We start from the raw sequence: 25,503 nt of genomic DNA, 5'->3' as shown, positions 1-25,503 counted from the left end.
CTCGGTTGCACTTATAATCCAAATGAGTTGTATGTTGCATTGGAACAGTCACCCTTGACGGACAGTGGTAAGGTAGAGGAGAGGCGGGGTATATTGTGCTAAACCCACTGCTGATAGGCTGGTTCAGTTAGTTGTCCTGAATGAGTTATTTACAGGAAAAAAAACTCATTTTGAATTTAATACATGGGTCGCATTTTATAGTACATTTCATTACATTAATTTGCAAGGCATTCTAATCCAGAACGATTTACAGTATAGATGTCGGTTATATTCCTGCTGAACGGCTGTTAAGATGCATGCATTCTGCCAATACTCCAGGTATTTTCACATGTCAGTTGGCCAGTTTTGATCTCTGGTGCTGAGGGGGGAACGCTTAAGTTCAGAGGGTCTCCAAAGTCACTTCGGCCCATGAGACTGATTGCTGTAGTTTGTAGACGGGCGTGATACGCTACACTTTCGTGATTTCGAACTGCAGGGAGACGTGAGCATTCTTTTATACCACGTTCGCCAGTTTCTCTCCTGGCTGGTTGAAAAAGCCTTAATTATAGTCAAATGTAAGAAGTTTGGCTCTTAATATTTTCACATGGTCACCGTTCAAGTTTAATTCAGTCTTTGACCGTCCATTGCCCTCGCAGTGCGACTCTGTCAGGTCACAAGACTGCCGTAGATTGTCTCCCCTACCTCCTCCGCCAGGGACGTAGCCCTGGTGTGAACTGAATAAATGCCTGAAGTCCAACGTAGCCTTGCAGATTTCAATTCACAAAGCTGAAAATCTAAGCGGCAGTTTGAATCACTGCCCTTGTTCCTTTCAGTGCAAAATTGTCATTCATTCTGGAACTTTCCCACCCCACTGTTTCTCAGTCCAGTTTCTTAAGTGCTTTTTTTCAGGCCAGTTCCTTTTGAGGTAATTCAGACTAGATTTTTTTTTTTTTTTTTTTTGTCGTGTTTTTCTCAGCATCAAAGGGAAAGTGATTGTCCTTGCAGCTATATAGTTTATTAAAGGTGGTTTTTAGACCGATAATACCCAGTCTGTGTGGGAACCGAAACCGCTAAATCACAGTAAGTGAGTAGCTGCGCGCTGCACACTGTAGCACGCCCTGCGTCACGGCTCCTCCAGCTCGGTTGCGATGGCAACGTGCGGAGAAGGTCAAAGGGCATGGTTCTGAGGCTGCACGTTCCCGGGCTCTATTTTAAGGACTCACATTGCAGCCTAGGACAAAATGCTCATAAACGGCACACCCCCCAACCCCCATTTTTACCCTTGGCCCTACCTTTATTGAAATGGAAGGCCAACAATGCAATCCAGGAAGGTGCATCTGTGCACAACCCCCCCCCCCCCCCAAATCAAACCAGTCCCTTCCAATGCTACATCCCTTTTTAGCGCCCCCTGCAGGGCAATGCCGTCCACCGGTCAGGACCCTCTTTTTCATTTGGGGGGGGAGGGGGGGTGCTGACCTTGTTCAGGACCCTGAATTGCCAGGTGTCCTGGAGCTGTGCCAGGCGTCCTGAGCGCTGTGCGGACAGGAGAGGCGAGGAGGGGAGAAGTCGAAAAGAGACGCGAACGAGGGGGAGAAACGGCCACGTCCGGGAAACAGAGAGAGAGAGAGCGAGAGAGGAGAGAGAGCGGAGAGCGAGCGAGGAGAGAGAGAGAGAGAGAGAGAGAGAGAGAGAGAGAGAGAGAGAGAGAGAGAGAGAGGAGGAGGGAGAGAGAGAGAGAGAGAGAGAGAGAGAGAGAGAGAGAGGAGAGGAGAGAGAGAGAGAGAGAGAGAGAGAGAGAGAGAGAGAGAGAGAGAGAGGGAGGAAGAGAACAGAGAGAAAGAGAGGAGGGGGAGGGAGAGAGAGGACAGGAGAGAGAGAGGAGAGAGGAGAGAGAGAGAGAGGAGAGGGAGAGAGAGAGAGGCGGAAAAAATGCAGAAACGAAGAAGAAACAAGCACGTAACCGTCCAGACCCACAGCGCAACTCACTTCTGCAGACACATTTTAGCCGCCACCACCTGCGCATGCGTCCCACCAAACGTCCCTCAAAGGTCGTGAGTGAGTGAGTGAGTGAGTGGCCACAATTTGAAATTGCATAGCCCACGGCGGCAGTTCCTGCGCGCCGTGGGAAAAAGACCTAAATAGTCAAAGACAGATTACTGGTAGTCAGCGCATGCTTCGGTTTCATCCTCATGTGGCTGTTTATACAGCTCAGTGTTCAGCCATGAATAGCTCTTGTATTGTTATTATTATCTTGATGTAGCTCGTTGTCATGCCTCCTAGTCTGACTTAGCATTACTCTCTGACCTAGCGTATGCTTAATGTGTTCATGGCTGTGAATAACCGTTACATAATGAGTATTATACCTTATCGTACCTGCGTTTTGTAGTTGTTCCAGTGACCTTGGGTATTGCACTTCTTGTACGTCGCTTTGGATAAAAGCGTCTGGAAAATAAATGTACTGAAGGTAACAGGCAGAACCTAGGAAGTGAGAGAAAGTCATCGGGTACGTGTCTAGGTGTCTTTCTATGTGGGTACCCCCTGTATGGAGGCTGATACCATCTGTCCTGAATGTTGGGGTGCAGGTAAATGGGTAAAGGGGTCACAGGAGTGTCTCCCTTTAATGAGAAAGATGGCCGCTGTGCTGGGAGGGGGTTCCTCCACCTCTCCACACCAGTGACAGCATATACATGGACGACAGGACGCCGCTATTTTCAATGGGCGAGACGAGAGGCCGATTGCATCACTTCCTGGCTGGCTTCTCGTGCGACAGATACTTGGAATATACAAGACTGCGTAGGCGCCAAGTCTCTGGTGATTCTTTGTGATTCAAAAGATGCACTCCTTGTAGTAGCTGCGCAGTAGAGGTTAGAACGCCAAGTCATCATGATTCACGAATCGTAGGTATATTGACGTATGAAATTATTCCTCACATTCTCAGAATAAGTTGTTTTAGTGTGATAAGTGTGGATGACATTTTCCCACTTTCCATATGGCAAACCTCCATAGGAGTTTAAGGCTTTTTAGGGAGGTCATTCTTCAAACAGTCCTTCGAGGTTGCAGGTTTATGACGTCATTATTTGTGCTGGAGAAGCCCCAAAAATTGTTACTTCTGCTGGAACGCGCTAGGAGAGATGTCCTGCCCCCTCCCACCCCCTCACCCCCGCTCCAAACATGTCCCACTGTCCCCTGTCTGGAGTCTGTTCCTTGTCCTCCTCCTGTGGTAACAGCAGAAAAACAGCCAAGACCAGCAAAAATTTTCATGTTCCCGGAAAAAAAAAACGTTCCGTGTTTGGATTGATTTCAAGGACAAGAACAAAGGGATCCTTGGTGAAACTGTCAGATTTTGAAATGTGATGTTTCTCTCAGCTACCCCTACATACATAAAGCAGACCTGGCAGCCCCTTTGTTTGAAGCTGATTGGCCAGCTGAGTGTCTGAATCCATTTTAAATAGACGGTATCAAGTTTAATGCTTAACCCTTAACTTATTTCTTTGATGCTTTTTTATTTTTATTTCTGTGCCTTTGAGTAGGTTCAGGTAAAGGAAGGATAACGGAGGGAGGAAGGACACGGGTGAAGGTGGGGATGAGGGTGAAGAAGGTGCGGGCGTAGGCGAGGATGAAGAGCGGAGAGGAGGTGGAGGAACAGTAGCAACACACTCAGTGCTCTGGCAACACCGATGCCCGCTGGCGATGATCGGGCTCGTTTCCCGCCAAAAATCCACCGCTCCCGCGAGGGAGATACCATCCTCCACCCACTCCCGAAATCTGCTTCCTTTACACCTCCTGGGGTCAGCAGCAATCTGCTGTTTAACGCACAAAGACACCCAAAATAGTCCTAATTGTCGTTTTTTTTTTTTTTTTTTTTTAAAAAAGCTTTTTTCTTTGTCAGCCTCAGCATGATTCTGGCTCGACAGAATGAGCCTCAGCAGGGCAATCTGACTGTGCTGTGCTACACAACTCCCATAAGTCCAAGAGTGAGACAGGTAAGACAGGTCATCTTCAAGTCGAAAATTCTGATGTGCATCTATTATGTGATTGTGCTCTAGCAAATTAGTTTCTGTGTGTGGAACCATACTCTTCTTTTCCTCCATAGACTGTCGCGTATTCGTCTTGTGCTATTCCGAGGCTGTTTTTTTGCCCTGCGGCTCGGAGCGCGGGATTGGCCGCGGGCGGCTCTTCCCCACCGGAAGCGGGGACTCCTGTTTCAGCTATTCCTGGGGCCCCGGCACTGCTTCCCACGCTGGATATAGCAGTCGGGACCTGATGGGAGGAGGCCCCCGGATGGGGGGGGGGGATCTGGTTTCACCACCGGCGAGAGCGAGGAAGAGTCTGCAGCTCAGAAGTTTTGGGGACGGAGGCGTGGTGATGGTTTCTCGGAGCGACGGAGACCCATAGCCACCCCAAGCGCAGCTTGTCTCCCTGGGTAAGTCCATTCTGGGTTGTCTGCGTTTCGCGTTTTTTAAAATGGTTGCTGGGACAGGGGGCAGATGGGGCCCCGTGCCGCTGGTGGCGTGTTGGCCTGCTCTCAGCTGCGTGTCCCCGGTTGGCCTCCATAACTAGCGGGAAATGGCTGAACCTGGGGGTCACTCTCCTGTCAAATGACCCGCGCACAGAATACGGTTCAAGGGCCTCTTGTTGAGACGGGAAAAACAAACCCCGATTGGCCGTTTGTTTTCTGTCGGACGCCGCGATTGTTCTGGCTGTATCTTTGGGCTAAGCCTCCCCGCGGTCAGGTCTGCTTTGAGTGTTGATGTGAGTGTTGAGTGTTCATCTGCAGAGCCCTTCAGGCTGGGCCAGAGAGTGAGATCTTGGCTGGATGTTTGGCAGCCATTTCTAAACATTCCCACACAGTTTAAACAGTAGGAGAAGCCTGACCAGCAAATCTGTGCTGCCCTCCTGCCATTTCTCATTGTTTTTATACGCGTGAGTGTGAGAGTTTGTGTGTGTGTGTGTGTGTGTGAGTGTGTTTATTGATCTTAGCCGTAAAAAAGCAGTTTCTTTGTAAAGGGGGCATCTTGTTGGCACTAGGACATATTTCTGCTTATTCCTATCAGCAGTTAACTATATTGAAACACATTCACCGATACAGTACCAGACAGGCCCACCTAGACAATAAAAGGCATTCCTTACAAAGAGCCTTACCCCCAGCTCCCCGCAACATTTTTTCAAAATCACAGTACTCTACTGCGCCCGTAAGAAATGGTTCACAGTTTTAATTGCACACGTTCAGTATCAAAAATAGGAACAAAAAAAAACAAAAAAAAATTCCAAAAAGAGACCATGTACAGCTTTTCCACGATTCACAAAATAAATTACAAGAATAAATTACATTTACAGCTTTGAAATACTGTCGACTACAACGCTGTTCTTCAGGATTCTCTACTTGCACACGGACGATGTGCTCATTCATCCTCCTTCAGTGCTGCAAAGTCACTTTAAATCCGACTGCAGCATCGTGCAGCTATGTCAGCTAAACCTGACCTGACCGTACGTACAGTACTGTAATCGCTTCTAACAAAAGTATAAAAATCACTGATGGTACAGAAAATGGTTCAAAAATAAATAAGAGCACAGACTATACGTTTCCGAAAATGGATGGAGATATTCAGATATTCTGAATATGTTTTTCAACCTGAACAAGACAAGAAATCTGTTTCTCACTCCCACTATTATTACACATATTAGAAGTATTCTTTTGGGATATGCTTTGCCCTGTATATGAGAACACGTTCTTACGTGTGTATTTGAACAGAACATTTCCTGTATTTTATTTATTTCAGACACAATGGAACATAACGGACTCTGGGATATTCTGTGAATATGGTAATGTCAAAGGCAATTGTTCTTGGCTGTAAAAAAATGTCATTTTTATCAATCTTGGCTTTCTGAGGCTGCAGTGCATTGAAGAAAAAAAACTCTGGCAACTAATTTGAAGATGGACAGCGACAGTAATCATTTTTCACAGAATTGCAATGTGCCTCCGTGTTCTTTGCACATTCTTCTGTTGATTGTTTGTTACATTTTTTCACATTTTACTTCACTGCCTCCGCCGTTCTCTCCCAAATAAGTTCGGTTTGCAGAGCTCAGCTCTTCCGTCCCAGGACAGTTTGTTGATTTCCCCCCGTCTTTTACAAGAGCAAAGAAGTGCCCTTTTAAAGTCTCTCCAGTGACCCCCACCCCCTGAGCCATTTGGCCAATCAGAGAGAGGGGGAGGGCAGGAGTAGGGCGTGGCCTTCACCCAAAGCAGCAGGTCCACCAACCAGTCTCTACCAGGCTTTCAGGTAGCAGGATGAGGAGGGGGGGGTGGGGTGGGCGGGGCTAAATGACCTGTGTGTTGAGCCTCTTTTTTTCCACTTTGGGACTGGGCTGGTGCAGGAAGCTGATCTTGCACTCCTGCTGGGCGGGGCTGGGGGCGGGGTCGGGGGCGGGGCGGGCCCGGGCCCGTTGGGGGTCGCAGTGTCCGCAGCGCTCCTGCCAGTGCCCCCGGAGGACCAGGACGGCCGTCAGCGCCACCACGGCCAGGGTCATGCCCCCCAGCACCAGCAGCGTGACCAGCTGCTCCTCCGTCAGCCCCGCCCCTCGCTGAGTCACCACCTCCTTCACCGAGATCTTCAGCAGCCGCTCGTCGCCGCCGCCGCCGCCGCCCGTCACCCGCTGTGGGGAGGAGGAGGAGGAGGAGTTACCCGCCGTGGCCCCGCCCCCTCCTCCACCTCCTCCACCCCCCCCTCCGCCCGTCCACCCGGGGGAGACCCAGGGCGTGGGGGGGGGGCGGGTCTCCGCGCCCGGTTGCCGCGGCGACCGCTCGCAGGCCCTCCCGGCGAAGCCCGGCGGGCAGACGCAGCGGAAGGCGCCGACGCGGTCCAGGCAGCGGCCGCCGTTCCGGCAGGGCGCGCTGGCGCAGTCGTCCTGGTTGGCGGTGCAGAAGCGGCCGGAGAAGCCCGCCGGGCACAGGCAGGAGAAGCGGTTGACGCCGTCCACGCAGGTGGCGCCGTTGGCGCACGGGCGCATCAGGCAGTCGTCCACGTCCGCCTCGCAGCGCGCCCCCACGAAGCCCGCCAGGCAGCGGCAGGACAGCCGCGGGGCGAAGCCGCCGTCGTCCTCGCAGCCCACAGGACCGCCGTTACGCCTAATGTGGGGACTCTGCGTGACACCGGAGGGAGCGCTGTCAGTGAACGCTGGAGGAAGCTCAGTGAGTGACACACAGAACAGAGGTGAGCAGTCTCTGTGTGAGGAATTGGGGATTCCTGTGCGGTTATTAGTAAACGAGCACTAGACTCAACTACACCTAGATTCAACCCTCCAGTATTCCTAAAGACATGCAGGCAGCTCAGACAAATGACAGAGTCCTAACCGGGGAATCGAACCTGTGACCTTTAGGTTACTCCTTAGTCCTTACCCGTTATACTACACCGCCGCCCCATTCTAAAATCCGGCCTGAGACTCGAGTCTACGGGGCTGCTCGGTGGCTCCTGATCAGTATGCGCGTAGGCGCGCCATGATTTTCAGGATTATTCATAACGTGTCAATTCCGTGGCCCCGAGGTTTCCGTGGAAACCGCTGTCTTCTGCGTGCGCAATGGCGGCCCCCCCAGGGAGACCCCCTGCTCCCCCCCCCCCCCTCCCAGCGTGTGTGCCCGGGCACTTGCCGGGGCAAGTAATAATATCCCCCCCCGAATTACACGATCGCTGCGCTGTGTGATGGGGGATTGTCTCGCCGTGTCAGAACCACTGCCAGTCAGCCGCCAGAGGCTGTTTTTTTGTGTTTTTTTTTTTTTTTCAACAGCAGCAGGAGCCCAAATAGCCTTAATGCAGTATTAATTATTCACACTCACGGTTCATTCCCTGATACGCGGTTTAGATGGTGATTTGATGCTATTTTTTTTTTCTCTTGGAAATTGTAAACTTGTAAATCTTGGAATTACAAATAATACCTCGAATCTCGGCACCTTTTTTGAGTCTTTTGCTGCAGTTCTTCGGTTCTGATATACTTTATAGTTGTTGTTTTGTTTTTTTTTTGGCAAATGCTTTTATCCATGCTGATTTACAAGTTCATTTTGGAAAGATGCAACCACATAGCAGACACAAAAACATTGGTGCAGGAGACAGACAGTAAAACACAAAATGTACACCAAGCTGAAAGACTGTGCTTACTATCATGACATAGTTTTCATTCTTAAGAACAACACACCTCCATAAATTCACGCATACTCTCAGATAATGATCCATGAGGCAAATTACCTTTCCCCACTGTTCACATAGTGCCAAATAATGATCCATAAGCACCACATTAGCGTACATCGTGGCATAGTGCCAAATAATGATCCATTAAGTCACTGTTACCTTTCCTCATAGCACTGCACTCATCTTAGGGCTTAGCTACCTACGTGCGTCCCGCCATGCCATATTTCAGTTAGCGACTGCATTGGTCAGATTCTGAGTGCATGGCACGGTACATGTCCAAGTTCTGGGAATCCAAGGTTAACAAAGGCTTAACATAACATAACATAACATAATATAATGACGAGAACAGGCCGTTCGGCCCAACGATGCTCGTAATCTTCCTAACTAAATTAGTGCTCTGATTACCTACAGACTAGATAGTATCTATCACCGTATCAAGCCTAGCCTTGAAAATCCCCAGAGTTTCTGCCTCTGCTACGTGACCGGGCAGGCCATTCCACACATGGACTACTCTCTGCGTGAAAAAATTCTTCCTAATGGCTCGAGCAAGTGTCATTTTCAGAAGGCTAATTATTAATCTGCGAGTTTGACCGGTTGACTGGTAGCTAGCTCATTCCGCCACTAGAGGGCGCAGTGAGGCGAGAGCGCGAGGTTGTGATGAGTCTTTCTCTGCAGGGCAGACCTGGCCGCCCGATGACCACCTGTTGTTGCTAAGCAGCGAGCTCACGCGGGTGTAAAGTGTGGTAGGCGAAGAAAGCCTGGAAGAGGCTCGGCTCTTGGCTGCACGCTAGGCTAGTGCCAGGGTCTTGAATTTGACAGATGCAGCGTGAGATAGTAGGCTAATTTAGCGAAGCAGTGAAGACCAGCATAGGAGCAGGGTTGCATTTTAACCAGCGGGATGTTTCGAAGGGATCCTACCTGTGCCTAGACAATCTACATATGACAGAAGACAGAAATCAACCCAAAGCATGAATGTATTTTGTCATATGAATTCTGTTGGGGTGTGTTTAATGAACACATTTGTCATATTTATGTATTAGGAATGCATTTGAAGCTTGTGAGTTCCTCACTTGATTTATACTCACAGCGTTTGCATAACATTAGATCCGTTTTTTTGCAAAACAGGCACCCTGTTTTTTACGTATGGTGCTCGCTCGGCAAAAGATCAGATTTTATGAGAATTCTCGTTTCTTACTTTTTGTATTGTCGATGGGGTCTTGCCCAAGGGTCACAACACCAATGACCCGCCGGGGACATGCACGAAACCAGTTCGCCATCATTGCCCCAAGAAACCGAAAACAAGGTCTGCGGTCCCCCCCCCCCCCAGACATTCTCACGGTGCGTTCAGGAGCTCTGCGGTAACGCGGTGCGTTGGGTTGCCGTGGCGAGGGGAGGAACACTGACCTGGCCCTCTGGCAAGGCCCCGCCTTCATTTCACAGTTCCTGCCGTGGAAGCCCTCCGGACAGAAGCAGGAGTAATCCCCGCTGTCATTGGTGAAGCAGGTGGCTCCGTTCTGACAGGGCTGCTCATTGGTGCACACCAAGACATCTGGGGGGGAGGGGGGGAGGGGGGAGGGGGGAAGGGTGAGCTGTTACACTCTTAGATATTAAAAGAGATCTATTCTACCAAGGTCAAATAATTCCTCCCAATCTACCAGAATTCTGCTCTTTTTTCTTTTCTTTTTTTTTTTTGCAAACGAATGCAATAGTTAAGTGGCCCTGCACGTATTTGTGTCGCAGTGAAACTAAATAAAGAGACATAAAGAGATTATTTCTATACAACAGGAAGAGGGTTCAGGGTCTTTCTACTGCCGAACATCAGCCCTATTAGCAGATAACATGCCTCCAGCACAATGAAACATTATGATAATATAATGACTTTTTTATCATTTCACACTAAAAAATTGAAAGAATATTACGTACGTAATTTCTTTTCTTTTTTTATATTTCGCTTTAGGTTAAAGTACTGGAATATAATAAAATGGCAGGACAAACCCAGAATTCATTTTTTATTTTAAACTTCAAAAGGCCACACACCTGAGCGGAAGGCTATAATTAATTAACTGTATCCCAAAGTTTTAATAAAAAGTTATAGTCTCTGGACTAAGTATACCACTCACACATATAATACAATTTCAAATTCACAATGAATTTCAAGTTTTTGTGTCTGTTGAGTGACAATATTTGCACAAATGCTACCAAAATTAACTTGATTGAAATGTTTTGTGATAAATCGTTCCCAATTTTTTTTTTAAACTTGATGTATCTGCTGGAATTGTCTGCATCTGTCTGCTGTGTATTGTTGAAAACAGAAGGTACAGACAAAAAATATATTCAGTTACTGCTTCAACAATAACTGAATATACTCGGCACAACACGCTCGGAATGGCCGGCTCACCTTTGTCACAGAAACGTCCAGCCCAACCGTTCTCGCACGTGCACTGCCAGGGCTGGTGGCAGGAGCCATGCACGCAGCCTGGCATTCGCGCGCAGTCATCGCACTGGGGTCCCTCCCAGCCTGGATCGCACCTGAGACACCAACATGGTTTGTTTTTTTTAACATTCTCATCAACCTGTCACTTTTACGGCATATACATTTTTCTGGAATTAGGTTATCGTTTTATTAGCGCTTCGCAAGTAGCTCGTAAAATTGCACTGTTGCCAGTTGCACCCGGAGTTCGGCTTTCTGGCAATGACAGAACTAGACACACGAGGGCGCTAACCATAAACGCAGCGCAGCAACTCGGTCGGATTTCAAGACATGAACTTCGAATATTTACTAAGAATAATGCTTGTAAAAATGAGAAACTGCAAGAACGTTATTGAACAGGAGGGCTTATATTTTCTGATAACAAAAACCATTACTTTATGTACCAGTCTACACAATGTCAGTTCTGGACAGTGAGTGAGTTCAGTTCAGTATTTATATCAACACTGGGTGAACCACGTAGCAGTTGCAGCCCCTTCATATGTAGTTTCCCCATTTTAGAGGGACCAAAAGTAATTGGACAAATGAACATAATCTCAATTAAAGTGGTCATATTTATTACTCGGTCGTAAATCCTTTGCATTCAATGACTGTCTGAAGTCTAGATATCAGGAGATGCAGGGTATCTTTCCTGGTAATGCTTTCCCAGGCCTGTACTGCAGCCACCTTCAGTTCCTGTTTGTTTCAGAGGATTTTTGCCTTAATTCTACCCTTCAGCAAGTGAATCGCATGTTCAGTTGGATTCAGGTCAGATGATTGACTTGGCCTGTCCACAAACATTCCGCTTTTGGGCCCTGAAAAAAAACTAGTTGGCTGCTTTAGCAGTATGTTTGGGGTCGCTGTCCTATGGCAAGGTCAATGACCTTTGCGGCATTTGGTTGGACTAGAGCAGATAAGATGCTTCTGTACATTTCAGAATTCATCCTGCTGCTGCCGTCTGCAGTCACATCATCAATAGAGACAAGTGAGCCAGTTCCAGTGGCAGACTTACATGCCCAAGCCATAACACTGCTTCCACCATGTTTCACAGATGATGATTTGGATGGTGATATGATTTTTCTGCCTCATGATGGCCTGTTTTACTGGCATTGACATTTCTTTGGTCCTCATGTTGAGAGACAACAGTAAGTAACTCCAAATGAAAATGCCACACGTAGGATCAACTTTAGACCTTTAGTTAGCTTTCTTGTGCATTAGCTAATGATGCAACGACATGCAGCCGGCCAAGAAACAGCTGAGCAGCCAACTGTCCCATTTGCGCCCCTAAAATGAAGGGGAATATGCATTAAAATGGCTGTAAATTCTACAAGGTTCACTTGATACGGATGTAAATACCCTAAAATTTAAGTTCACAGTCTGTACTTTAACTGTCTCACTCTAAATCAATGTGTTGGGAGTAGAGCCAAAACAACTAAAATTGTGTCATTGTCCAAATATTTATGGACTGCACTGTAGTTTCTTATTTGTAGCCTACTATGTAAAATGAAACCCAAATATTTCGCTAGAAAAACAACACTCGTTTATGAATGCATGTTCTGCCTAGAGGGAGAGCCACTTTGAAATTCAAATAGGCCTAAAGATTTTGTATCGAATAGAAAGCAATTTAAACTTGGCTTAGAGTTGTTTGTTCTGCTACAGAATACATGTGATAAATTAAAGAACAACAGACTGTAATCGCGAGGAAATGTTTGGGGAGTTCTGCTTAAGGACAAGGTTTAAATAACTCACAAAGCACACTGATGCTTAAATGTCAGCGTCGTACTGAAATCTTGAAATGCAGGAGCAAAGTCAAGCTACATTCCTGCATTTTTAAGGTTCAATAGGTTTATTGATGGGTTAAAATGCTTGTCCTCTGCCTTCTTGACCAAAGATCACCCTTTGCTATTTTTTTTCCCCCATCTGGCAACTGCACAACGAATTGAGGTTTACATCCGCATCCGTTAATCGTCAAACGCCAGATGGACGCCACGCACTGACTGGGCCGATAAACGCCCCGCACACCGGAGAAGTCACGGTAAGCCTCAATTACACAGGGACATGTTTCAGGTAGGGGTCACTTGTAGAATTTACCAGTTTATTTCGGATGATTTCAGGACTTAATGTAAGCGAAAAAGCCAATAGCTTGCTGTTTTTTAATAGCCAGTTTTGGCAGGCCAGGACTTTAATATAAAGTAGGTTACCGTGATGCTATCTTTGTAAAATTAATATAAAACCTAAAACCATAGCAGTCAGTTTAAACTCTAATGGGCTTTTGGATAAATAAATAAAAATAAATAAATTTAAAAAAAATATATATATATAAACAATTTAAGCACATAGGACTGCCTCCTAATTTTGTGGCAGGCTAGAACATTGCATAAATTTGCGACGGCATGTTTACCTGCACACGCCGCTCTCGTCACACCGCCCGTGGCTCAGGTTACACTGGCATTCTCCCTCTGGAAAGAAAATCGGGAAACGTTTAATCATCGAGATAGACCGACAGATCCACGATTGATTTATGTCTTCATCCCTTAGTCGTGTTTCAGAAGACCATTTCACCAAGACATGTAGGCAGTTGCCTTGACGCCTGCCGTTCAGGGTTTGGGCCTGCATATGTGGCTTTTCTTTTTCTTTAGAAATGAGAAATGGCTCTTAACTGATCCTCTTCCCACAGTCGAGTACAGCTAAATAAGTACATGTTTATAAATTTTACACAGAACATACGTCGGGGAAAAAAATATAACACAAAATCAAAAGAAGCCTCTCCTTCGTGCTGTGAATCACATGCTCAGGTAAGACACACTTCGTTCTCCAGATGAGTTAGCCGGCAAACTGGAGGCAGTTTTTGACACGGTCCCACTGTAGTATAAACAAAAGGCCCGATCTCCCTTTGCGCTTTCATATTTATCACGTGTATAAAGAGCCACTCAAGTTGTCGTTTGCTTCTCTGTTTGTTACCAGATAACCAATTTCACGCTTTTGTTGAACAGTAGATTAGACTTCTTCAATTTTATGCTTTGCAGAACACATTTGAAGTTGTGACCGTCTGTTGCATTCATAATGTGTTCCTTGGATCGCGACTCAAAACCTTAAAAAAAAAAGTAGTTTGCAACTTTTTGAAGGCTTTCAGTATTCCAAATGCTCCGATGAGACAACAAAATAAAATAGTTATATTTGGTGCGTTTTTCCAGGGATTTATACCAAAGAACTGTAACTTATACAGTTTAAATGCTTGTTAACATGTACTGAAATCTGAGGACCAAGCTGTTCTGTAGCCACTGTCTGACTAGTCTGTTTTTTACAAACATGGTGAAGCATGCTATTGGGGGATGAATTCCGGCAGGGCTCCATGTAAAGATGCAAACATCAGATTACCATTGATTTTTTTTTTGCTTAGGATTTCCACAGCCATGGAAATAAATCGATGGGCCCACTCATATTTGACACGTAGCTTCATTGACTTATGGAATCGGCCTCAATCGATGCCAGTTATGTAGCTGTCAATGATACGATGAATGGTGTTTGTCAGTTTGTGAGGCAGTTGTTTGAAATATCTAAATATGATACTCATAAATATAGCCATGGCTCAGTAAGCGCTTCTGCTTGACTCTTTAGTGTGTGGAGAGTTATTTGTGGTTATAGATATTAAAGGTTATCTTCCTTGCCTGTCACATTGTGATTGCTCTTATATCTCCCCCGTGAATCGACCTGTTGTACAAGTATCATAATTTACTGGACCCTTTTTTGCCGTTCTGTCACAGTTAATATCTCGTTAAGGCTCGTTAACATTTTTTTTTTCCTCTAATGAAGAATGCAGCCGTGTTAGCCAGTTCACCCTTTGCTGACGGAACTGCGAGTTCACGCGCTGCGGTCGGCGTGGGCGTCTGGCCAGTGCGTGCGCGGTGGTGACGGCAGACACGCGGGGCACGTGCGCGGAGGGAGGCCAGGAATGCGCCGCGGTCATGTCGCCACCCGTACGAGTTTTGCTTCAGCATTTCTGGAATTCATAATTCCTTCCCGTCTCGGCCCTTCACAGGAGTCGCCCCTGCATCGCACCGTGAAAACTGACTCTTTAAGACTGAGCCGCTTTGACATTGAGTAATTCCAACACCGGCAGGATGAACCCCGGATCCTTTTTTTTTGTTGGGCTTGGCACTAGAGAACGTGCGTGAGCATGTTGCAAAACAATATAATTCTCAGAAAGCTGTACTGTTGTGAGCTGTACTCACTCTTGGGAGTTATTGTTTAAGTTTAGGGTGTTCTCGTGAGTACTTCTGATTTTTGGTGCGATATTAATTCTTTTTTTCAAGGAATTTGTAGATGCTGTAACTGTTATTCTGGACTTAGTGTGGGAATAATAGCAATTCATTTGAAGCAGAATGGCAGGAATGTGTCATTAATACTGGCTACAGCAAGTGTGCGTGTTTGCGGGAACAGTGGAGCTTGAAGAATAAATGCTGAGGCTCCTTTGTATTCCAGAGAACAGCTGAGATGCCATAACTGTTATCTGAGAACAGTTTGGAAAACAAAAAAATAAAAGTATAATCTCTTAAATACAGACAGCTGGGAAATCCTGGGATTAGCTGATGTATTCTAAACAGGAGAGAGATAAAACAGTACCAGCGCATGTTCAAGAGGCTTTAAAAACTGTGAAAGAAAAATGAAACTTAAATGAACAGAACTTACATTGTTGAGCTGCAAAAAAAAGCTGAAGTACTAGTTGTTGTTTGTGTGCGGTGGGTGTGTGTGTTTGTGTGTGTGGTTGTGTGTGTTGTGCTTGTGTGTGTGCGTATGTGCATGTGTGAGTGTGGCTTGATTTAAGGAGTGTTTGCTAGAACAGTGCAGTCAATCAACATCACCATCCTAGAAGTGCTGTTTTCCATGCGCGCACTATATCCTGGAGGTTTATCTGTGTGATGGTTTTTTACAGGCGATAAACGTAGATAGAATTCTTGCTGTCAGCACTGTCCCTTCAGGGCAGGCCTCTCAGAAGCCTGTTTATTTCTAAATCTCCCCCCCGGCAAAAGGTTATTAAAGCCCGCGTCAAAGCTCGGCTCGGCTCGGCTCGGCTCGGCTCGGCTCGGCTCGGCTCGGCTCGGCTCGGCTCAGCCGTGCTGCGCCCCGCTCCGAAGGCATTCATCACAAGCATCTCCTGAGGTTGTGTCACATTCCACGGCCTGGTCTCACTCCAAACCGTCCAGTAATTTAATCTTGCCCCCCGTTTGTCTCGAAAAATTCCAGCCAGCGTCTTCTCTTCTTCTTGTGAAGTCTGGTGGTGCCGTCCACGCCTCGGCTACGGGAGTGGCCATCGTCCCAGGGGAGAACGGCCGCGTGACTGTGATCGCTCTCCCTCAGATCTTCGAACGTGCGTCTCCAAATTCGGGATTGAGTATTAGCTTCAGTCGCAGTGCTCTGTCGAGCAAATATGAGCAAGGACTGATTTGATGCATTCGTGGGTTACACTCAGTGACTATTGTAATTTCTGGGGTGCTGTTATCTCAATATATATTGATGCAGTGCAGGGAAGTGTGTAAATCAGTGTAAATCCGTTTCACACGTCAGTTGTTCAAAGATCGTAGTATTGAGCACTGTTTGATGCCGCTGTTGATTTTCCTTTCACGAAAGCTATCCATTGTACATAGCTGGGATTTTTCAGTTTGGGTTTTTACGCTGCTATACGTTTGCCCATTCAACTGGGGTATAAACGTACCCCCTTGTTACCAATGTGGTCACAGCAGGATTAACATTCCGGAACACAAAGACCCGCCCTCCCTGGTGACCAGGGGCTGAAGTGCTGAGTGACAGCTCCGGGGAGCGAATCAGTGGCCAGCAAGCACGAACCCAGGTGCAGACAAGCTAACAAGGAGCCTCGACTGTCAACTCCTTCCTGCTCCCTGTGGGTTTGGGATAATGGCCCGCCCAGCCGCCTGTTTGCCGTACCGCCATTCCAGCGGCACCTCTGATAAGGTCGAAAACCCCACCGGTGGAATCGCCTCCAGCTAGGCCTTGCCCTGGGCCGGCCCCGGTTCAGAGGATTCACAGCGTACCCGCCTGAGTAAATATAGCTGCTGTTGTCAGCTACAGATGCAGAGGGAGCTTGGAATAGGTGGGAGGCCATCTTCATGCTTGCGTAGATTATTTCTGTTTATTTATTTACGGTTATTGCTTTTTATGTCTGAGGAGAGGAGGGACTGTTTACAAGTTGAGCAAAGGCCTCGTGATGGGAGCTTGAGGGCTCACTAATAGCCCAAGAGACAGACTTCCAGAGTAAGGTATTCAGTGTGCATCGCCCCCATAGGACGAGTGCATCTTTGAAGAGGGTGTCGGCGACCATTTTTGTATGCCCCTAGCCTCCAGCTCCCATAATTCTTTGCTCATGAGGTCTAGGGGTTGTTGGTAAAATTGCTGATGGGAATTGTATTATGTAGATAGGAAAACTGAATTTGCGGAACACGGCAGAATCTTGAAAAGGTACATTTTATATCTGGGGGAAAATGAACACTTCCCAGGGAAGGGAGGGGGGAGGGTTTTGAATTGATATGGCATCAAAGTCTCATTACTCAGCAGTGGGTCCTTGTCCCCGTCCTTAAATGAGGATGACCCCACTGTTAGTCATCCAGCGGCGACCACAAAAGCACTCAGATGAATTACCTGCTGGCGTTTGATCTCTGGGCTCTCCCTCACGTAATTATCCGTCAATTTTGCGAAAGAAAGGTTCCCTCTTCGTCACATTTAAGACTTTCTTAATCTCCCTAATGAGGTTTGTGTGAATTTAGATGCGTCGGCAGTTTGCAGAATTGTGTTTGATTGACAAGTACTAGATGCACCCTTCTAATGAAGATGACGTGCAGCTCAGTCCCACCAAAATGACGGGGTGGAATGTGATCACCAGTTGTCTTCTGCGAAATAAAACAGGAAGTGGACAGCTACTCCTGGGTCCTCTTGCGTACATTAACTGCAATTTCATTCCACCAGGACCTGCGATTAATGGTAGCGGGCCTGACCCGTACCTGAGAAACAATGAATTTTAGACTCCGACCCGCTTGGCACCTGGGTCAAGTCCCCGGTTATTTTGGTTTTCGGGGGACTCCTGAAGACCTCTAGTCCCGAGCCCTGCATCTTGGGACACGCATCGCCCTTCCATCAGGGAGAGAAAAGACCTGGGCAGAAAGTATTTTCGTGTTAAAACCCAACGGGGTCTAATTTTATTGCCCCGGTCCGATCCGTGAAACCCCATCCCGCCACCCTCGCGGCCCTCCGCCAGCACCCCGGTGCTGCTTATAAACGCAGGCTTGGGTTTCTGTGAGCCTGCAGCCAGCCCACGCGCCCGGACGCGTGTGTGTGTGTGCGCCCGGACGCGTGTGTGTGCGTGCGCCCGGACGCGTGTGTGTGTGTGCCCGTATGTGTGTGTGTGCATGCGCCCGAACGCGCGTGTGTGTGTGTGCCCGTACGCGTGTGTGTGTGTGTGCCCGTACGCGTGTGTGTGTGTGCGCCTGGACGCATGTGTGTGTGTGTGTGTGGCCGGACGCGTGCGTGTGTGCCTGTAGACGCGTGTCTCCATCCAGGGTTGAGGCCCGGGAGGAGCCAGGGCATTCAGGGTTTGGGGAGGGGGGGGGGTGGGGGTGGGGGTTGAAGAGTGTCTGATGACGGAACTGAAATTGGATCCCCTACAAAGTTAAGGATCATTCAATCTCAGCGTCCACTCAGCTGCTTGTGCCATTAGAAAAATATTTAGCCAGGACAGTCAAGCACAAATGTGACGCCTTATCCCTGGCTCTGAGGTCTGCTGGTCATGTTCTTGATGGGGATTACAGACTTTCTCCCCTTTGCAGTTTCTTAACAGGCCCTGTTTCTGCTTCTGCAGCCTCAAAGACACGTACCTCCTGCCAGTATCTTATCTCATTTTAGCTGTCCTAAATGAGGTTATTTCAGGCAACAAAAAAAAAAAAATAAGGGTCAGCAAAAGACAGTATTCTCTGTAGCAAGTTATATCTCCACAATCCCACAACTTCTTCTCACACGGAAAGCTTTTTGACTTGGAGATTTTTTTTAATTTTTTGTTATACGTTAGAGCAAAATGTGATAGTTGTCATGCTTTCACCAGCTTGCACAGATTTATAATGGTGTTCTGTTCATGCTGGAACTACATTCGGTACGTAAGTCTGTATGTCTGTCGCAGATGTTTCCACTGGAATGTGCCAGCACACATTTATACAGGTACACTCTGTGTAGCAGTTCCACGTTCTTGGGAGTTTGCCTCAGCAAACTAGTTTTTTTAATTTTTTAATTTTTTAACATTTTCTTTACCTAACGGAGATGGAATGTACCAAAAGGAAAATGAGCGTAGGTCCATGCTGTGGCTACAGTGTCCTCAAATGTGTGGAGGTGGCTCCTGATTTGGTTCACTGGCTGGCCCAAGCCAGGTATTGGCAAGGATGGTCTGCGCAGCTGGAGTGCGCAGATTTGCCGGGGGGCCTGATTGGCTAGTGGCGTCGCTACTGCATGTTAAGTTTGGGGAACGTAACCACCGCCTAGATCCCTGCCGTTCCGGTGGCGGTACTCCCCATCGTGCGTAACCTAGCGGGACACCTTGAGCCACGGTTGGCAAGTTGTTCGGCTGCCACATGCCGCCCAGGTTTCCGGTCGCGCGCCCGCGTTCGACCCGTGACCCTTACCTTGCCCTGCGCAGTTCTGGACGAGCAGGCCGCAGCTCCAGACCAGAAGGCCGAGGGTGAATCTGCGAGGCATGGCTGTGGGCATGGGATCTGAAATGGGACCAGAGAAACATCTCGTCAGTACCTCCTGAGGTCAAGCCGTCGGCGACCTCCAAAGCTATGTTAAGTTTAAAAAAAAAAATTAAAAAAAAACCAATAAATAAAAAGATAAAAACATGACAACGTAGGTATTTGAGCCTTAGCCTTCAAATCCTATGATCCTGTGCTCCCGGTAGTAGCGAGCACAGTGGATAATGGAGGTTTAAAGGGCTGACTCTGGCTTAGAGATTGGGTGAAGGTCATGGGAGGAGCTGTTGTAATCTGAAGGTCGTGGGGCGGCTCACTGTAACTAAAAAAAAAAGGGGATTTCACCCGGTTTCACAGTGTGTCGAGTGCCTTTCACGCCAAGGGGCCATTTTCGTTACAGTCTGTTTTTTTTTTATACCCCCTCCACCCCAAAATGCTGTCACCACACTTGATTTTCCCCATTTTTTTCAACAGTACAAAAAATTCTGCAATTCTGCTTTGAGAATTTGATCATCAGAATGTGAGCATCGCTACTCTTGTCTACCCTGCCCTTGGTGGCCATCGAGACCAGTGGACGAACCTGAGTCAAGACGAACCTGAGTCAAATTTGCATTCAGTGTGTCTTCCAGCTTCAGGAACAAACAGAAGACTGCAATGGAGGCTCTCATAAATGAACTTGTCACAGTAAAAAAAAACTGGCCAGGGAAGAGACGTGTCAGGTGGACACCTAGTAGATGGTGTCTCCAAAAACGGGTGACTCAGCCCCAGCGAGCAAAAGCAAGCTGTTGAGATGATGAAGGTTCGGGAGAGATGAGGGGGGGGCCCTGCTGAGGGCTAAATTTACTCGGGTGTCTCAGCCCTCCCCCTCTCTCGGGAACTCGCTGGACGTGCGGCGTGCTGTGTGTCACCAGAGTTCCTTGACACGGGCCACGCGCCTCATCCAAGCCTCCAAGAGATCAAACGGAGGGGAAACCCAATCGCTGGACGGGGGGAACGGACACTCGCTTTAATAATTAAACCATCTGTGTAAATTTTTAATTCTGGACACTCGCAACAAGCCCGTTTTATTTTCTTCTTTCCCTTCACTGCCATGGTGTGTACACACTGTCGTCTGTTTTTATTGATTTGGTCGATACTTCCTTTTTTAAAAAATTTTTTTGAATAACCATACTGGTCTGGTGGGGGGAGCACTGAGGTGTTTCTCATTCTCATTACATTACATTACAGGCATTAGCAGACGCCTTATCAGAGCGCTTACACAACTTACATAGCATTTTACATTGTTCCATTTTACACTGATATATACTGAAGCAATGCAGGTTAAGTACCTTTGCTCAAGGGTACAACGGCAGTGTCCTACTCGGGAATCGAACCTGCGACCTTTCGGTTACAAGCCCAGTTCCTTACCCACTGTGCTACACTCCGTCCTCATCTCAGTGCGCAGGTGCGCATTTGCATTAGGTGCGAAAATGCAACCGCAGCCCCCCCGCCCCCCCCCCCAGTTTTTAGCACAGAAGACCCATCAGGGAGAACAGGTGGGGGGCGAAGTGATGTGGTGGCGCTCTACGCCAGATTAGCGTGGCACGACGGCAGAAGAACAGGGGCGATAATCCAGGCGTGGGTGCTTTCATCGACCCTTTGGCGGATGGGATGGTTGACCTTTTTTTTTTATTTTTATTTTTTTAAAGTTGGCAGGGAAGAGCAACAGAGGGGATAGATGGTTTCTCCTCCGGTGGGGTGGGGTGTGTATTTCAATCCACCCCCCCACCCCCCCCACCCCCCACCAGCAGGTGTTTTTATACCCTTCCCGGTAATCGTCGCTCGGCGTTCCTGGGCTGTGGATTTTTGCCGTTAGAACTCGGTGGCGGGACAACAGTCGGTCCGGGCCCGTCGGGGCCTAATTGAGCGTCCCCCCGGATCTGCTAATGAGAGCGAACTCGGACAACGCTTTGAATGTGCAACCCGAGAGCCAAAACTTAATTCCGTAATAGGCGGCTTTCTCCCATGCCATGTTAAATAGCCACGGGCCTATTGTCCCGGGTGTCCCCTTGGGAGCTATGTCAATTACTGCTCCCTCCCCGCCTCAAATAAAGAATCCGCAGCACCTGCCCCCTCCCCAAGTAGCCACAATATCATTTTCATATAGCTACTTTCATAACAACTATTTTAGGGGGGGGGGGGAGGGGGGTTTTCTGTAATTTGATATTTTATAAAAGCAACACCTAAATCCGAGGGTCAGGAAACATGACCTGCTCAGACGTGGGCGATTGCAGCGAGTCACATGTTGCGTCCATCCTGACCGTGAAACAAACTATGGAACAAATAAGCAGTTAGCATGGAAGTATCAAAGTATGTAATCGCCACATGGTCCGATTTCCTATTTTTAGCCATCTGTCTTTTTAATGCGACTGAACGTGTTTGTTGTTTTGTGTTTTAACCGAAGCCAAAGGGGGGGGGGGTGGTGTTATAGGAACAGTGCCCACAACCCCAGCATTCTTTGAAGATATCTTTATATGGGATGGACACACTAAACATGCCATCCCCTGTTACCCAGTCTAAAGAAGCTGGCTGGGCGGGAGGGAGGGGTGCAAGTTCTGTGGGCACGTGGAGTTACACCGGAGTGACGCATTTCAAAAGCAGACATTACATTTTTTTGGCGATGAGGCTCCAGTCATCGGCTCAGAAACAAAACACCCCCCAGAGTTAGCGCTGTACCCCCTCCGTTGCATTTGCGTTCCTGCCCGGCCTTTTTACGTCAGTTCCCAGAGACATTACATTTATTTGGCAGACACTTTTATCCAAAGCGAGGTACAAAAAGTGCATTTCATGGTCATTGGAACAACTACAAAACAACACAGGTTCGGATAAGGTACAGTGCTTATTTTGTACAGCTATTTCTAGCCAAGAACACAGAACAGTTTAGTTCACACAGTGAACACTATTCTGATCTAACCTTCTGCCAGGCCCAGCTAGGCAGAAGAACAAGCTACGCTAAGAGACAACTGTAAATGACTGAGATTGCTGCAGCCGTCAGGAAATAGCAGAGGCGCGAGCCGGGGGCTGCTGTGATTATTCTTGGAAGCGCATTTTTTTACAGTCACAGCGCGGGAGGCAGGCGCTTCTTTTCCTGCCGAGAAACATCAGCACTCTCTTTTTTTTCGTCTGTTAAAACACTGTTCTTAAAAAAAAAAAAAAAAAAAGTTGTTGAGCAGTTAGTTGGTCCTTTAAATGAATTAACCCTTCGACCAAAATGAATTAACCCTTCGACCAAGCATTGAGGCTCATGAACATGGGGTCTGTGTGCACGTGTGAATTATCAGGAAGATCACACAGAGTAGTGGACCACTTTTTCCACGTGCTATTGATAGAATTAAACTGTAACTTGTCAAAAAAAAAAAATTTTTTTTTTTAAAGAATTTCCACAGTGCAAACTAGCTGAAAGCTTTATATCTGGCAGACCAAAGAGGAACGAGCAGTTCCAATATTGCATTAGTAGATTAATTAACCAAATAAAAGGTCAGGTAATTTAAAAAAGAAAACCTTTAGCATCATTAGCATTGTAACTGGTCACAGTCACCCAATCCAAAAAATCTAAAGAACAGACTGAGTTGGAATTTCAAAACGGCAACGTTGAGGAACGGGACAGTACGGTAGTCAGCCGCCTACGCGTTGCTAAATGTAACAACAAAATGTGACAAGAACATCTCTTAACATCCAGGGAAGCTGTTTCTGATGGTTTTGAATAACCCACACAGGACGGAAAGCCTAGCCAACAGTATGCACCGCAGTTCTCCACAACCGGCAGAAATCAGACGCGAAGCATGAGAGCCCCAGAAAGGGTCCTCCGGCGTGAACCCTTTGCGTATTCTTACAGACGGCACAGGAGTGTGAAAATACCTGGCACACGGAAAGACACACACAGCACACTCTCACACTCTCACGCACACACACACGTACACACCTGAGATGGAAGTTGGCTGGAGCCAGATGGAAGGGAAGGATGTCCTCAGGTGAGCGCCAGAAGGAGTGTGTACAGTCGCGCGCGCTTGCTTACACGTGCAAAACACGCGCACACGTGCGCAACTCGCTGTCTAAATGTACACGCAAAAAAAAAAAAATTTAAGATGCACACGGGGCTTACGAGCTTGCAAGCTGGCAGCAGAGGGTTTTTGTTGATATAGAGCCTGTTGAAGCAACAGAGGCAGAACAGGGACGGGCATGGATCCGCCTCCCTACTCCACAGCCACAACCTGGAAAGGAGCCGCTCTTAAAGAGACAGTCTCCCATTATTACTATCCCCTTCCCCCCCCACCACCCCCCCCTTCCCCCTGCCTTTCTCTGCCAAGCTCTTAAAAAAGACACCCTGAAAACTAAGGAAGCGTTGTTTTCTTCTTTTTTTTTCTTTTTTTTTTGTCAAAATATGTTTTTCGGAGAGAGAATGTGATTCCTTATTGAGTAACTGGTATCCCGCACACCTACTCTTTTGCTTTCGTGCGTGTGTTCCGGAACCTTACGCACATGGCTGTGATATGTGAGGCTGTTGCTGTAGCGACAGATAAGAATCCTCAGGTTGGAGGTGGTTCTGCCTACACGTTTGTCTGTAGGCGGTTGTAGTCTTTCATAAGAAAGGGCTAATTTTTCAGGAGATTATCTGAACAATATCAGGGCTGCATGGTTTTACAGGCATCTACATGTCTAACCGCAAAGGAAGTGTGTGTGTGTGTGTGTGTGTGTGTGTGTGTGTAAATTTAAGCAGTGCTTGAAAGCACAAGTTGATAGACACACAGACGAAGCAACCATGTTTCTGGAGCACCACAACAGGGCAGATTTTCCAGGGTTTTCCCCCAATATTCTGGATGTAAGGGTTCACAAGTTCATCTGTGATAATAGCTATCAATTGAAACCCATCAATCCATGTAGCTGCAGTACTTTAAGGCTAGGGTTGCCATCTGTTCTTGTCTGCCTTTGAATAGACTCGCACTTCTAACAAGATCCAGCAAGCTGCCACTAGAACAAGGACAAGTGTGTAAACAAAATCCTATTTTCCGTGTTACACACAGTAGGATTAGATGGCAGATGAAATGTTTACTTCTGAATTGGACCCTTTGTTCAGCTCCAAATGGGAAATGTATTTGACAGCACTTTCAAATAATGGCTGTTTTTTTCTTCTTTTTTTTTTCAAATCTAAATATTTACTCCAGACTTTGGGGATGTATAGCCCTTGTTCATTTTGTAAAGCTACTCTGTAGAGATTTTAACACTTAATTCTAATTAATGACTAATCATGCCCATGTAAGTATGTAAATGTTGACAGTTGGTTTTGTGTTCATGCCTGAATAACGGTAGTCTACTGTTTTATTTAACCATCTACGCAATTTTAGGTTTTGGTCGTGATTGCCTTTCAGCATGGTCTTACTGTTGTTTCCACAAACAGAACCCCAGTAACAGTAATTATCATGTCCAATGTGCTGTTTTGTGCAAGAGTTCCTCCTTTCATACGCTTATTGGATAATAAAGGTACTGGTCCCCTCAGTTCAAATAAACACAATACTAAAATTCACTGCAATTTTGATAATTGCGTACACGAGAGAGCAGGGGCGGAAGGTGGGAGGACAGTGCGCGAAACAAAAAGATTTGGGGATAATAGCCATCTGTTGTGATTGCTCCAGTTTTAGAAATGTACTACTTTAATGAAAACATCTAATTGCTACGCTACGTCATCGAATAGAGTTCAACAAATATATTAAATATATAGCAACTGGTTTACCAAAAAAAGCCTTGTTTTGCATAATGGTCTTCATATTTTATGACGGATTCAAATCGTCCCATATAGCCTACAGTACATACCCGGATGCTATGGCTACAAAGTTTCAGAGACAACGCAACGAGGAGTTGGCAGTGTGGTTCCAGACCCCTTTTCAGCTTTTGGTCCCGACTGGACGGCTGTTTTTTTTCTCTGGGCCTGAACCAAGTGCGTTTATAGAGTTGTTTTGCGGTTCAGGGTTGTTGTTATCGCAGGAACGGTTTATTGTCATAGCGGTGGAGAAAATAGCTGCGCGGCTCGTTCACACGCGCTTGGCATTTCAGGGTAACATCACTGACGGCGCAGCGCAAGTTGGCTATCTCCAGTGAA

The 25,503-nt window shown here is 47.1% G+C and overlaps 1 protein-coding gene across 1 annotated transcript; it reads right to left on the bottom strand.

The window, feature by feature from the left end:
• Nucleotides 1-5,172: 5,172 nt before the first annotated feature.
• dlk2 (delta-like 2 homolog (Drosophila)) lies at nt 5,173-23,613 on the bottom strand. The gene is made up of 6 exons (XM_064318435.1): nt 23,332-23,613; nt 19,305-19,394; nt 13,028-13,085; nt 10,558-10,688; nt 9,564-9,708; nt 5,173-7,117 (listed from the first exon to the last, which is right to left on the bottom strand). Exons 2-6 carry the CDS (start codon nt 19,387-19,389, stop codon nt 6,298-6,300), a joined length of 1,239 nt encoding a protein of 412 aa, XP_064174505.1. The 5' UTR covers nt 19,390-19,394; nt 23,332-23,613; the 3' UTR covers nt 5,173-6,297.
• Between the last annotated feature and the right edge of the window lie 1,890 nt (nt 23,614-25,503).

This window comes from Anguilla rostrata, chromosome 18 (assembly GCF_018555375.3).
Source record: "Anguilla rostrata isolate EN2019 chromosome 18, ASM1855537v3, whole genome shotgun sequence".
Taxonomy (NCBI): Eukaryota; Metazoa; Chordata; class Actinopteri; order Anguilliformes; family Anguillidae; genus Anguilla; species Anguilla rostrata.
Note: the sequence above shows the minus strand (reverse complement) of the source record. Positions and strands in the feature narration are given on the sequence as shown.

What these genes read in the sequence shown, in the direction of transcription:
- dlk2 (XM_064318435.1), bottom strand. Translation starts at nt 19,389, where the DNA reads ATGCCCACAGCCATGCCTCGCAGATTCACCCTCGGCCTTCTGGTCTGG. An exon ending in CCAGAACTGCGCAGGGCAAG is followed by an intron (nt 13,086 to 19,304) that starts GTAAGGGTCACG and finishes TTTTCTTTCCAG; the next exon opens with AGGGAGAATGCCAGTGTAAC. An exon ending in TGGACGTTTCTGTGACAAAG is followed by an intron (nt 9,709 to 10,557) that starts GTGAGCCGGCCA and finishes CCTCCCCCCCAG; the next exon opens with ATGTCTTGGTGTGCACCAAT.